The 13,038-nt window shown below is 39.4% G+C and overlaps 1 protein-coding gene across 1 annotated transcript; it reads left to right on the top strand.

Moving 5' to 3' along the window:
* The first annotated feature begins 1,048 nt into the window (after nt 1-1,048).
* Nucleotides 1,049-11,922, top strand: LOC102688902 (acidic mammalian chitinase-like). Its single transcript, XM_006628548.3, has 11 exons — nt 1,049-1,123; nt 1,578-1,604; nt 1,701-1,905; nt 2,547-2,603; nt 7,139-7,304; nt 7,788-7,912; nt 8,474-8,597; nt 8,848-9,030; nt 10,476-10,592; nt 10,861-10,993; nt 11,480-11,922. Exons 1-11 carry the CDS (start codon nt 1,099-1,101, stop codon nt 11,743-11,745), a joined length of 1,428 nt encoding a protein of 475 aa, XP_006628611.2. The 5' UTR covers nt 1,049-1,098; the 3' UTR covers nt 11,746-11,922.
* The last annotated feature ends 1,116 nt before the right edge of the window (nt 11,923-13,038 follow it).

The raw sequence follows: 13,038 nt of genomic DNA, 5'->3' as shown, positions 1-13,038 counted from the left end.
TTCATTGAATGTTAAATTTGTAATTAATTACACCGTAAGCAAACAACTTTTAAAATACAGGTGCATTTCAATGTTCTTTGATTAACCTGAATTCTGCTTTCTAAGTACTTCATAATGATATTTATATAAATTAAATGAGAAAAATGTGTTCTGGATAAAACAATTGCCATCAATTGTAATCCAGTGAAATGGAAATTTAAAAAGTATGAGAGGAAAAGAATAAAGCATCAATGAGTATATAATACAACTTATTATGAACTTATATATATATAAGTTCACAAGGCAAACAAAAAGATAATGCTCTACAAAAATACTGTGGAAATTAAACGCAGATAAAATATTTCAAGTAGTTTTTGACTAGAGTTTCAAGTAGTCAATCTTAGATTTGTTCAGACTGTTTTTTTTAAAAGGCCTATTCATGCATTCTCTCTATGTGATGTTTGAAAAATAGCTGGTATTTGGGAGCAATGAGACATGCAAAGACTTGGGGAAAAAAAAACAGCTGTGGTTTAGCATTCCATGCTGTGCTGTGTGAAAGCGAAAAGCATATCCGTTCAGTGTGAGAATTTGATCAACAGTTGTGGTCTGCAGTGGGGAGTCTTGAGAAGGTGGGTTCTGAGAGAAGTTATAACCTGAGGTACAGTATATAACTCAGTTAAGGATAGGTCCTGATGCCTTGAGGGTGTCTGTATCCTGGGGTCCCAGTGCAAAAGCTGAACTGTGGACCCATGTTGTGTGATGATGATGATAACAATATTCTTACACTTATATCGCTCTTTTCTGGGCACTCCAATGAAAGTGATTTACACAAATAATTCCTCTCCACCACTACCAATATGCAATCCCACCTGGATGATGTAACAGCAGCCTTGCCTTGAAGGGATAAAGTTGTATTAATTTATTAATTCAGCAAAAACAGACATGATTCAATCCTTCAACCCTACTGGGTAGTAGCTATGATTCATCTGCTAGGGGAAGTTAGTCTTTGACCAATCCAAGAGAGAGTATTGTTTCAAGCAGTACTTTATAACTCTCTCTCCTTCCTTGTTTTCAGATAGAAGGTGAGGAAACAGAGAAGTAACACCCTGCAGAGACACAATGACAAAGCTGACTAGTTTAGCAGGTAAGATTTACTTAACTGGGACATTGAAGTGGTGCTTTTACAATAGTTAAACTTTTATGGAAAAATGACAAGAGAAGTAAAATAAATAATTAAAATAATAAAATAATAACTAAAATGTGATGGGTCAGTCACACTGGCTTTATTTTCATGGAACATGGTTCAATGGCAGAACAGCTTTCTTTCTTAGTGATTTTTAGTAAGATTTTCTCATTAAAAGTAAAAACATGAAACTTTTATCAAGAATTAATTTATTGTCCTGGTTTAGGTTTTCTATCTTTGCATGCACAACATAATTGCTGCATTACTCTGGTGTGTCACATGAACTGGGGAATTTTCTTGCAAATATGTGATTGGGTAACAGCAAGAGCTCTAGAGCTCATTAAAGGTTGTGTTTCCTTGTGATGAAACAAACTGATGGTTTGCTAGTAACATCCTGCCTGTGTCTCCCTGACAGGTCTGTGCCTCCTGCTGTTTCAGCTGGGTAAGTGAATGGTTCAGGGCCAGACATGTTTTGTCCAGCTGTTCCCCTCTCTGTGACTTTACTAGAGCCCATCTCCTCCTGTGCTCATTTTTCCAGGTTCTGCCACCAAGCTGGTGTGCTACTTCACTAACTGGTCCCAGTACAGACCTGGAACTGGACGTTTTTTGCCTGACAATGTGGACCCTCACCTGTGTACCCACCTGATCTATGCTTTCTCCGTCATCAATTATGCTAATGAGCTGGTCACCTATGAGTGGAATGACGAGACTCTGTACCAGTCCTTCAACGCACTAAAGAATAGGTATGTGTTTGGAGTTCATGGGTGAATGTTGTTATGCCCTTACATCACCTCTGTGATGTAAACAGTCTGTGGTCCAACTTTGGCAAGTGCTTCAGCACGGTTTTCACAATATTACTGGAAGCGTGCAGTTTGTTCAAATCAGACACTCAGATGTAATGTTGCAGTCATTATGAAAATTTCAAATATATTCAATAGTGTATGTGTTTCAGAAGATATTACCTGGGGGTGTTTTATACACATTACTAACATGTCAGAATGTTCCAGTATTCCAAACTCATAATTGCAGGAACAATGTTTTTGTTATATTCTTGCTATTACCACTTCATTTCTGTACAGGTTTTAGGATGCTGCTACTACCTTACTTGGTCTGATGTTTATCAGTGAGACACTGATTATTTTTTCATTTACCAAGGTTACAATATACTGAGAATTATTAGCAAATCACAAAAACGGTACAGCTTCAGTCATTATCCATCATATGTTTGGTTCAGGAATGAAAGGCTGAATACCCTTCTGTTGCATCTCATTGGTTTCAATGACAGTATGCTGTATTTTCAGTTTAATGTAGTAGCAGTGCTCTGTAAAATCAACCACACCACTGCACGGTCCAGTGAATCATTTTCTGTCCTGCTCTTTCACAGGAACCCTCAGCTGAAGACTCTGCTGGCTGTGGGAGGGTGGAACTTTGGGACAAGCCAGTAAGTTTTTGTTTCTTTTATGCATTTACTGTAACTGCACATAACAAGACCTCAGTGTTCCTGGGACTAGGAAGAAAATCAGAAATTAGGATCACATTTTTTTGTTTTTCATTTGTTTTTATTGTTGTGGCTATTGTCCTAAGCAATTAAATGAACATAACTTGTTCCTGTGCCAAAAGGCTGAGTTTAAACTAAGTGTAACGTGCTATGAAGAAGAATGCATGAAGATACTCTCACATTTTTATGAAAGCTATAGTTTTTTAAATCTTTTAAACATTGGGTGCTCCTACAGTTAAAGGACCCAAAGAATCTAAAAGCTTCACAGCTCAAGGGCAAAGTATCCATAGATTTTGCCAAAGCTATTTGAATCAAATGGCTTTTTTTATTCCTTTTTAGGAACATATTTATAGCAAACAAATTATGCCTAGGGACATTTTTTTTACAGCAAGAAATTGTTCTGCCTGTACAACTGAAACACATTTTGGAGTACTTTCACAATGCTTTTGTTTTTTTAATTAATCCAAACATTTCTGGCTCGTGCATGCCAAACAACATGGTCTTTTACATCATCCCTGAAGGAACTGTATCAGAGATATTTTTTTAACTGCACTGCATCGGGGAGAATCAGTATATCTTCTGGGAAATACATTTTTCCTGCATCAAAGTTTAACTCGTTCAGAGCGCCACACACAAACACACACACACATCAGGGCCAGTTTTCCCATAAGCCAATTAACCTACCAGTATGCTTTGGAGTGTGAGAGGGAATCATATCACACGGAAGAAGAAAAACCACAGAACCCAGAAAGAACATGCAAACTCCACACTCACAGGATGGCAGGAATTGAACCAAGGGCCCCAGTGCTGCAAGATAGCAATGCTAACCACTTCACCACCATTAGAAAGGGTTGGATATCTTATCTTTCTAGTTCAGAGGTTTGTGTGCATAATTCAATTTTGAAAGCCACTGAGACATCTGGTACTACTGTTGTATTTACGGAAAAAAAACCCATACAAAAAGCATACTAACAACTGTGCCATCCTATTCTTTAGTTAATAGATTTTATTTTTATAAACAGTTATAAACATATTTTAGCAAAATATTTTGAATGATATTTTCCCCTATTTTTTCTTTAGTTGTGTATTTAACTTATTTTCTGATAGTCAGATTTAATGTATATTTGAAGTACTAAAATATATTTTTACAAGATGTGGGGAAAAGTGCAACAATTAGTGCTAAATTTAATATTATTGATTACTAATAGTTTACGCTAACACCTAACTTTCTTAATTTGATGTATTTAAAACAATGAATTAAGTGTAACATAGCATTCAGAAATACAATCGAGGATAGTTTTGAGGTGTATGTATAGATTAAACTTTTCTAAAATGTATAACAAAATTAAAGACAATTAAAATTTGTAATTTTTCCACCTGTCATTAGAAAGTACAATAAGTTCCTGTTTTGTCTAACAATGGTATCAAAAAGTAGTCTAAGTGGTGATAAACCTGTGCTTAATGATAATCAAGGGACTTAGAAGTCAAAGAAAATGATTTATGTTGTTTAATTTTAAACACTAAATTATGAATGCAGATGCAATTGGTGCAATACTGAGCTCCGCGCTCCCTCCCTCCCTCGGTGCCGCCTCCCCTTCTGACACAGCACAGCGGGCAGCAAACTGTTTTCAGAGCCTCTGATTGGGGGAAAAAAGACCTGCTGATCTGTTATACAGTACATACCAGGAAGACAACAGAATATGATTTTTTCTATTCAAAACATGTGTTGTTTTTATGAAATTCGTGTATTTTAAACGTTTAATTAAAAAGTTAAAACCTTACAGCGTACACAGAGATTCTAAGCTGATCACGGGGAAGAAAAAGCACCCGTTTTTTTGCACATAAAAAGTGGTTATTAACTATCGAAACCTGATTTTATAGCTTTTAAAGTCGTGCAATGTCTAAGCAGGAACACATTATTATATCTCATTTTTTATTTATTTTTTAAGAATTAAAAAAATCGTTTGCCCAGCCTAATTTTAAAGACCTCTACTTGTGAAACTTTTCGCAGCCTGTACATAAAACTATATACACAATACTGCTGACAGCAGGAAAATTCCTATTCTTTTACTCAGCAGCTTATTAAAAACAGCACCCATGGTGTTCAAACCGTTTTTTTGTTGTTGTTGTTGTCACAGAAGAGTGGCACAGCTACACGTTGTGAATCTGTTTTTCTAAGAAAACATTTGTAAGTCTGTCCGTGGGGGGAAGGTGGACTGTCTTTCATTGGAAGGCTTGCCCTATTTTACTTTGAAAATGAGGAAGCTGAGAAAACACCTGTGAGACAAGTTTGTTTACAAACAATGTAGACACAGACTCAGACTTTGTGGAATGAAATTTGACTATTCTGCTTTGAAAATGAGGAAGCTGAGAAAATACCTGTGAAACCAGTTTGTTTACAAACAATGTAGACACAGACTCTGACTTTGTGGAGTGAAATTTGGCACAGCCAGCACTCCCGCATGCCAGCAGACACAGAGAGTCCCAGCCGGGCGCTCCTCGGCCACAGCGCCAGGCAAATGCACTACATTAATGTAGGGCTTTCGGGCTCACACCCTGCGGTACCGCTGTGCACATACAGTACGAACATGTTGTGATATTTAGAAATCTAAAATATGTCAATATAAGCCAATAATATTTGCTATTTTAGTTTTTCAAAGAAATGTTTATTTTATTAAAAGAAACACCCACCCTCATCTTTATAGGTTCAGTCACTTAAGCCATCATGCCACATATCAAGCACTGAAACAGCAATACACATATCAATGGAAAGTCTTATACTACTGCTTGTGCAACAGTACATTAATATAATTACATTGTTATTAATTTATTTAGATATGAATTCCATATTATATTCCCTATTAATCCAATTCTAAAGGTATGCATTTGTTTACTCCTATAATGAGCGTATTCGCAGAACAGGTTAAAATGATCAAACTTCACAAAGTATATAAACGTACAGTACAGTAACATGGTCAGAAGGAGCACGTAAAAACGTTGCTGAAATAACCAAATGTAAGGCTTTGATGCTTTAAATGTTTATGGAGAAACGGAATACTGGTGTGTATTTTTTCTTTAAACTACCAAGACCAGCCATATACAGTACAGTTTACATAATATGTTTATGTTCCTAAATTAATATAGTTTATGAGCATGTGAAAAGCATGGTGAATCAGAGATTCTCAAGACTTACGTTGTATGACTGGAAATGAATACGTGATTGGATCAACGAAATGCTGTGGTGTTAATTTTTGTCAATGAAGATGATTACAAAGAATGTGGACCAGGGTAATACTTTCAGTTTACAGCTTGTCCGAGGTCATTCATTATTAATACTATTAGTAATATCTTCGGTAAAGACTTTGATGCATAAAATATTTCTGCGTAATTAAAATATTTGTGATAAAGGTGGTAGGTTGTGTACTTTTGTCCAACAGCAATCTTGCTATCATAAAATATAGCAACTTTTTAATGTATAATGATTAAAATTCTCTAATACACAGTTTAAATTTAAAAGTCTAAAGTGTATACAACTTAAATTCTTAATCAAATAAAGATTGTCCCTCAGCAGTGATTGGGATTTGAAACAAGGTGTTTTCTGGTGACAGCTCAAATGCTGTACATGAGAGGTTAAGCTTTATTAGCTCCACCTGGCAGTTTTACAAGGTGATTCTGGATACTATGGCCATATCTAATTTGCATTAATGTGGTATGATGCGAAATGTTGCGATATGATGCGACATGACCACTGCATTGTACCGCGTTTTGACTAGCTGCATCTGTAGATTCCTGTTGGACAGCACCTTAGTACCTTTGGGACTGCATTCTCTTTTTCATTTTGTTATACCCTTGTGTGTCTCATTGTCATTATTGATAACACTTCAGATTTTTTTTCTGAAATTAGCTCTGATTTATGCTAATGATAGAGGAAGGGCTTGAAAATGTCCTAAAAATGTACAAGCAAATTCGAAAGTAAACCCGAATACCTCAAACTTTCAGTGAAAAAAAAATGACAATTAAACACTTCAGGCATTTTGTTTGTAAATAGACATTCAATAGAAGCAAGTTTAATTTCTTCTGTCCAGTAGAAAATTGATCTTGGATGATCGAATACTGACAACAACCGTTTCCTTTCCAACTTACCATTGACGAATAGTGCAGCTGGAGGTTATGACAAATATTAAAGAAAGAAGAAAAGCCATCAATCGAATCTGTGTGATGCACTGAGGCTGAGGGATTGACCCTTTGATTTTGTTCCCTGGTTTTATTACACAGTGTCCTCCAAGATTCAGTCAATCGTAGAGATCTTAATAGAGTCACTGAAGCGGTTACTAAGGCGATTGGACCAAATCCCAGCTATCTCAAAGTCTTAATCACTGAGGAGTGTGAGCTGCCTGGCAGATCCGCGGGGCTATGGACCTCTGGGACCGGGCACGGGCGTCACAGGATTAACCCTTTCCTTGCCTGTTCTCCCCAAGGTTCACCATCATGGTTTCTTCAGCTGCAAACCGGCAGAGGTTCATCCAGTCGTCCATCCGTTTCTTGCGGACGCACGGCTTTGACGGGCTGGACCTGGACTGGGAATACCCTGGAGCGCGAGGGAGCCCCCCAGAGGACAAGCAGAGGTTCACGGCGCTGGTTAAGGTGGGTCAAGTCATGGCAGCCTTCCCCGAACAACACAGCATTTATGGATATAATAATTCGTTTTCATAGTTTTTTCAAGTTTTGATTGTAACATATCAATGTGATCTGCAATTTTACAGAGAGGCTTTGAGGCAATTGTTGTTTTCAGTTGAATCATGCTGCCATGAATTCAGAGAACTTCACTTTTATTTTTCATATTTCATGCTGCCTTGTGTTGGAGGACAATGTTCATGATTGTTTCTATGCAGCATGTGGGCTGTGGCAGTAACTCATGCTAAGACATGGCAATTTCGGATTAAGAAGATAAAAAATAGAAAACAATTAGTGATTCTTAATGTTGGAAAAAATATTCCTGTCAATGACTCACTAGCAGTTGTCTGTGGTAAGCAATAATTATTAAATGAAGCCAACACGTGACGTTTTCAGCATTTTAACTTTTCTGATTTGTTTAATACCCTGATGTCCATTTCTCTGTGGCTGCAGGAGCTCTTAGCTGCGTTTAAGGATGAGGGTCAGAAAACTGGGATGCCCAGACTGCTGCTCACAGCTGCAGTGGCTGCCGGGAAAGGCAACATTGACAATGGCTATGAGATTGCAGAGATCTCCAAGTGAGTCTGGAGTTCTGTCTTAGACTCAGAAGCTATTAACAATCAGGCACATTGTGTCTTGGATCTGTATCAGTTAAACATATGTTTAGAATCCCTACATACAGTATATCGATGCATAATACATATATTAAAGCTGTTTTGAATGCTAGCCATTATTTGTAAACCAGCATGGTTATAAATATTCTTTGGGTATCACAGTGATGTAGCAGTTCGTACTGTTGCTTTGCTGCTCTATGAATCTGGATTCTGGGCTGGAGAGCATTCTGAGTGGAGTTTGCTTTTTTAGCATGTTCATGTAAGTTTTCTGTCAATACTCCCAGAGTATTGAGTATTTTCTTTCATGTCCCAGAGACATACATACATTAAAGTGGCTTTTGAATGTTAGTTAAGAACTCACTTTACAGAAAGGATTTATAAAACCATGGTACGGAGGCAGTCCTTCAGATTATGGAGATTTAAAGTACCCCTGAAGGAAGGGCCCAAATGTAAAATTGGGATTCTCTACTGAAACCTGGAGGACCTTGAAGAGAAACACATTTTCTTCTGTGTCTCTCTTTCAAGGTACCTGGACTTCATCAGTGTGATGACCTATGATTTCCACGGAGCCTGGGATCCCCTCACTGGACACAACAGCCCCCTATACCGCGGCTCCACTGACAAGGGAGACCTCATCTACTTCAACATTGTGAGTAAAGTAGAGGGCCAAGGCAAAGCCAAGTGCCTGGTTGGCATTGAATAAAAGTTTTATTACAATACATTTTTCAGATGTTTCATCTTCAAATACACTAAACGTTTACTTGCTAACAAATGTCTATGTATAGACATTTTTTAAATTGAGTGGTATGTACCTTCTACTGACCCAGTGCAAAATTGTAAAGTTCTGGTAATGTAATAATGACCTGCTCTTTTCCCACTCTTTCTCTCCCTGGCCTCAGGACTTTGCTATGAAGTACTGGAGGGATCAGGGAGCTCCTCCGGAGAAGCTCCTCCTGGGATTTCCCACCTATGGCCGCACGTTCCGTCTTTCCTCTTCTGACAGCAAAGTTGGGGCTCCAGCCAGTGGGGCCGCCTCCGCTGGCCAGTACACCCGTGAAGCAGGCTTCTGGTCTTACTATGAGGTGAGCAGGACAGAAGAGGAGATTCTAATGTGCTCTTCCTGCATTTAAAACTACTTAATTGTCCATTTATTCCTATTCCTAGCTCCAGTCCTGATAAAACATCTACTTTTAAGAAACACACCATCACAGGAGCAAGTCTTTACTTGTAGTGTGTATTTAGGACCCTATGCAGATTATATAATCCGGAACATACTGGAGAAGGACAAAAGGGAAAAACATGGAGAGGAATGGATGAGAGTACTGATGGGGGGTGGTACCAATAGTGATCTTGGTGCTAGGGGGTTCACAGGCAAATAAGTCCAGTGGGAGTCCAAAAGGGAAAAACAGGGCCCAGTCCAAAGTCCAGGTAGCTGGGAGATCAATCTAAGACAGACAGTTAAAACAGGAACCGAGTTGGAACCAGAACAGGAACAGGGAAGTTAAAAACACAATCATGAGGCCAGGTGCTCCGAGCCTCGGACCCAGACGGTCAGGAGGCCATGATGAAGCCTATGCTGTTGGGTTTCTCCTGGACCCAGTGGTAGGCGGGCTTCTGGGTATCCATCTTCCAATACTGAGCCCAGAGCTTAGGAGGCACGTAACTTATATAGTGACAGGTTAAATAGGAGACAGGTGAACGTAATAATGAAACTAACAATAAATGTTCGGAGAGCCCTGTAGAGGAGGGATGACGATTATGACACATACTTTAAAATCAGAAAAGTGCAAGAAATGCTTTAGCTAAAAGGATTTTTATTGTGTCACATAGTACTCTGTTCCAGGGTCAGTAAAGAGTGAGATCTTTTTTAAAAGCTATAGATGCTATAGATGTCATTAACATGTCACCTTTTGGCCCAGTTGAGTTTAGAGTTCAGTTCTGACTTTTGACAGTTATAAGCTAATTCAACAATAATTCAACTCCTGAGAATAGGAGGCACTTTGCCTAAAGAGGTGTCTGCTGTTCTCAGTTATAAATAAACTACCAAGCAGTTGACTTGTGTCACCTGCTTCATGTTGCGCTGTACATTCTGAAGCAGTCTGCTGAGTTGAGTTTTTCAGTGTCTTTAAAGAGCATGAATACTTGTATAAACTTCTGTTGCAATCGTATCCGTTCAAGTTTAAATAGGTGCAAAAAAGGTCCTTCAGCCAGTCAGAGCACGACATTCCCTTTATCTTTGGATTTTTTCAATTAAACTATCTGAAGGCATCCTGTCCAGGGTGCACCCTGCCATCTGTTTGTTGCTTGCAGAGATCGACTACGGCTTCCCTACAACCATGAAGTAGAAGAAGCAGATAGAAAATGAATGAATCTATCTAGAGGATTTTTCATTCTTAGTTATAATTTGTCAACCAAATTGTGACCAAACTTTAAAATGAATAAAAACATTAGAAATAGAAGATTGCGCAAAATCTCATAATCTGCTAAGGCTCTCCCTCAAATCCTCTTTTCTTTTCACGTCTTTCAGATCTGCACTTTCCTCCAAGGAACCAGCATTCAGTGGATTGATGACCAGAAGGTGCCCTATGCTACTAAGGGAAATGAGTGGGTGGGCTTTGACACCAAGGACAGCTACAACACCAAGGTACAGTACCCTTGCTGCTATAAAAACAGATACTATGATGTTGCCCCCTGTTTACCACATCACTAACCAATTCTGACTTTGGTTTCTGGAGAGGTACTTTTCAGTAAGGTCAGTCATAGACCATCTGTGAAATAAGTTCCAGGTTAACATGTCTGTATTTTATTGTTGCTTTTCTACCTCCAGCAATGGCATGCCCAGATGTTCTCTCTGAAGCAGAGCAGCAACAATAAACCTATCTTTTCCTCCTCTTCTCACTGCCTGCTCTCAGGTTCAATGGCTGAAGGATAACAACTTTGGAGGCGCCTTTGTTTGGGCCCTCGACCTGGATGACTTTGCTGGAGACTTCTGCAAACAGGGAAGCTACCCTCTCATCTCCCACCTCCGCACGCTGCTTAATATATGTAAGCTACTAGGATCCCTCTGGCCTGAATGGCAAAGTAGCGTCTCATGGCATTATAGATGAACAGGTGTTTGGATGAGGGTTCTGACCTGCTTTGTAATAAAACTAACTCCTTCACATGCACCCAACAAGTCTTTATTGTACCACGTCTTACCTGTCACTTCTGTATTTCTGTCAAAGCCCAAGCTGTGTCCAGACAGCTTGTACCATGCACTTCTTCTTAGTAGCAGAGATGCTCACTGGAGGTTAGGGTTGCTGGTTATATGTTTGCTCTTCTGTGAGCAAATGACCTGCTGATTGGTAACTCTTCCATCATCTATGGGTGACACCCGTCAGAAAGTCACACAATGACCTAAACAGTCGCTTTCTCTTCAGAGAGGCTCACCAAATATCAAGGAGCATCCAAGAGCCCAGTCACCTTCAGCAGGACCGCCTGCTCGACCCAGGACAGATTTCAGTGGTAAAAGTTTCTGTTTTCTTTTTGCAGCATTCCCAGCTTTGCCTCCCACCACTGCCCTTCCACCTGGAGCATCCTCCACCAAGACCACCACCAGAACCACCACCAAGGCCACGACTACTATGACCACACGGAAACCAGGCACTGGCTTCTGCGCTGGCCAGCCTGATGGACTATATCCCAAGACAGACGACCCTAATGCCTTCTATTCATGTGCACATGGCATTACCTACCTCCAGAGGTGCGGTGCTGGGCTGGTTTTTAACAACCAGTGCAAGTGCTGCAACTGGCTATAGGGACGAGGTAATCAGAGCGTATATTCCCTGCTCAGTGCCACCACCACCACCTTGTAAGCTCAAGCACAGCTAACTCCCTTAAGATTTTGCCCAGCAAATGAAACACAATGCTGCCTTTGACTATTCCTACTAATGTTTCTGACCAGCTTTTAAATAATAAACTATGGAGCAACATGCCTTAATGTTTTGAAGTTATTTGCCTGAATCATGTGAATTATCTTTCCAGCTGGTAATGGTCTGTGACAGAGCTTCCTGACCTTCACGTGTAGCGTGACCTACACACATGAAGCCCTAATACAGTGTACCTACACCCTACTCACTCGCTGCAAACTGAATAATATATCTTGAAAAGCGAGAAGCCAAGGCAGAGAGTGGACCCACCCAGGTATAAACCTTCACACACTGACAAGGTCCACAACCTGCTTTTGTCTCACCAGATTCCCCTGTGAACCTAATTTTAAATGACGGAAGAGCAGTGCTGTGTTCTGCTTTAAACTTTTAAACCTTAACTTTTCAAGTAAAAAATAAAACATTCTGTTCTCTTTCAGCCAATGGGAGATCCAGCCTGCTTCTCCCTTCTCCATTGTGGGAAATAATAATCTCTACCCTGGTTTAACTGTAACCCTAAACTAGCCTGACTCCATGACTGGTCAGTTTAGACTCTTAGACCTGCCTTCCGAACCTCTTTGTGATCAAACACACTGCTCTCTTCACCTTCTAGAAACCTGCTGCACTTTTTTGCTGTCTGTACACCCTCAGTGCTAGGGGTTGTGGGTTCAAATCCCAGGGGGTGCACTGCTGCATTCTTGAATAAGACACTTCACTTAGGTGTTTTTATAAAATGCTCAGCTGTATAAATGGATGCAATACCTCCTTCTATATGGTGTTTTATTATGGTCTGCGCTGTTCATTTCTTTACTTGTTAATGTTAACTCATAACCGTTGTGCCTATGGTCTTGTAGAGCAAAGCCTACTCTGCTCGTAGGCCATTGACTGCCACTGATCAGACCACTAGCTTATATCAGTTTTGAACAGTTTTTATTTATCAAAACACAACAAAGTCACAAACAAAAGATTGCAAACTGTACTTCCTGCAAGAAAAAGAATGATACTTTGTTAGGTCTTTAAAACAAGGTCACAACATAACAATTCTAATGCAGTTTGTTGTTAATATTATTACAAATGGAGGGTTATGCAAATGGTGAAAATCAGTATTTGACCAAGCAGTTCAGCCAATAAGTAAAATAATTATTCATAACCCCCAACTTGCAAGTGATTTCTCTAAGAAAATAG

Source organism: Lepisosteus oculatus, chromosome 5, assembly GCF_040954835.1.
Source record: "Lepisosteus oculatus isolate fLepOcu1 chromosome 5, fLepOcu1.hap2, whole genome shotgun sequence".
Taxonomy (NCBI): Eukaryota; Metazoa; Chordata; class Actinopteri; order Semionotiformes; family Lepisosteidae; genus Lepisosteus; species Lepisosteus oculatus.
Note: the sequence above shows the minus strand (reverse complement) of the source record. Positions and strands in the feature narration are given on the sequence as shown.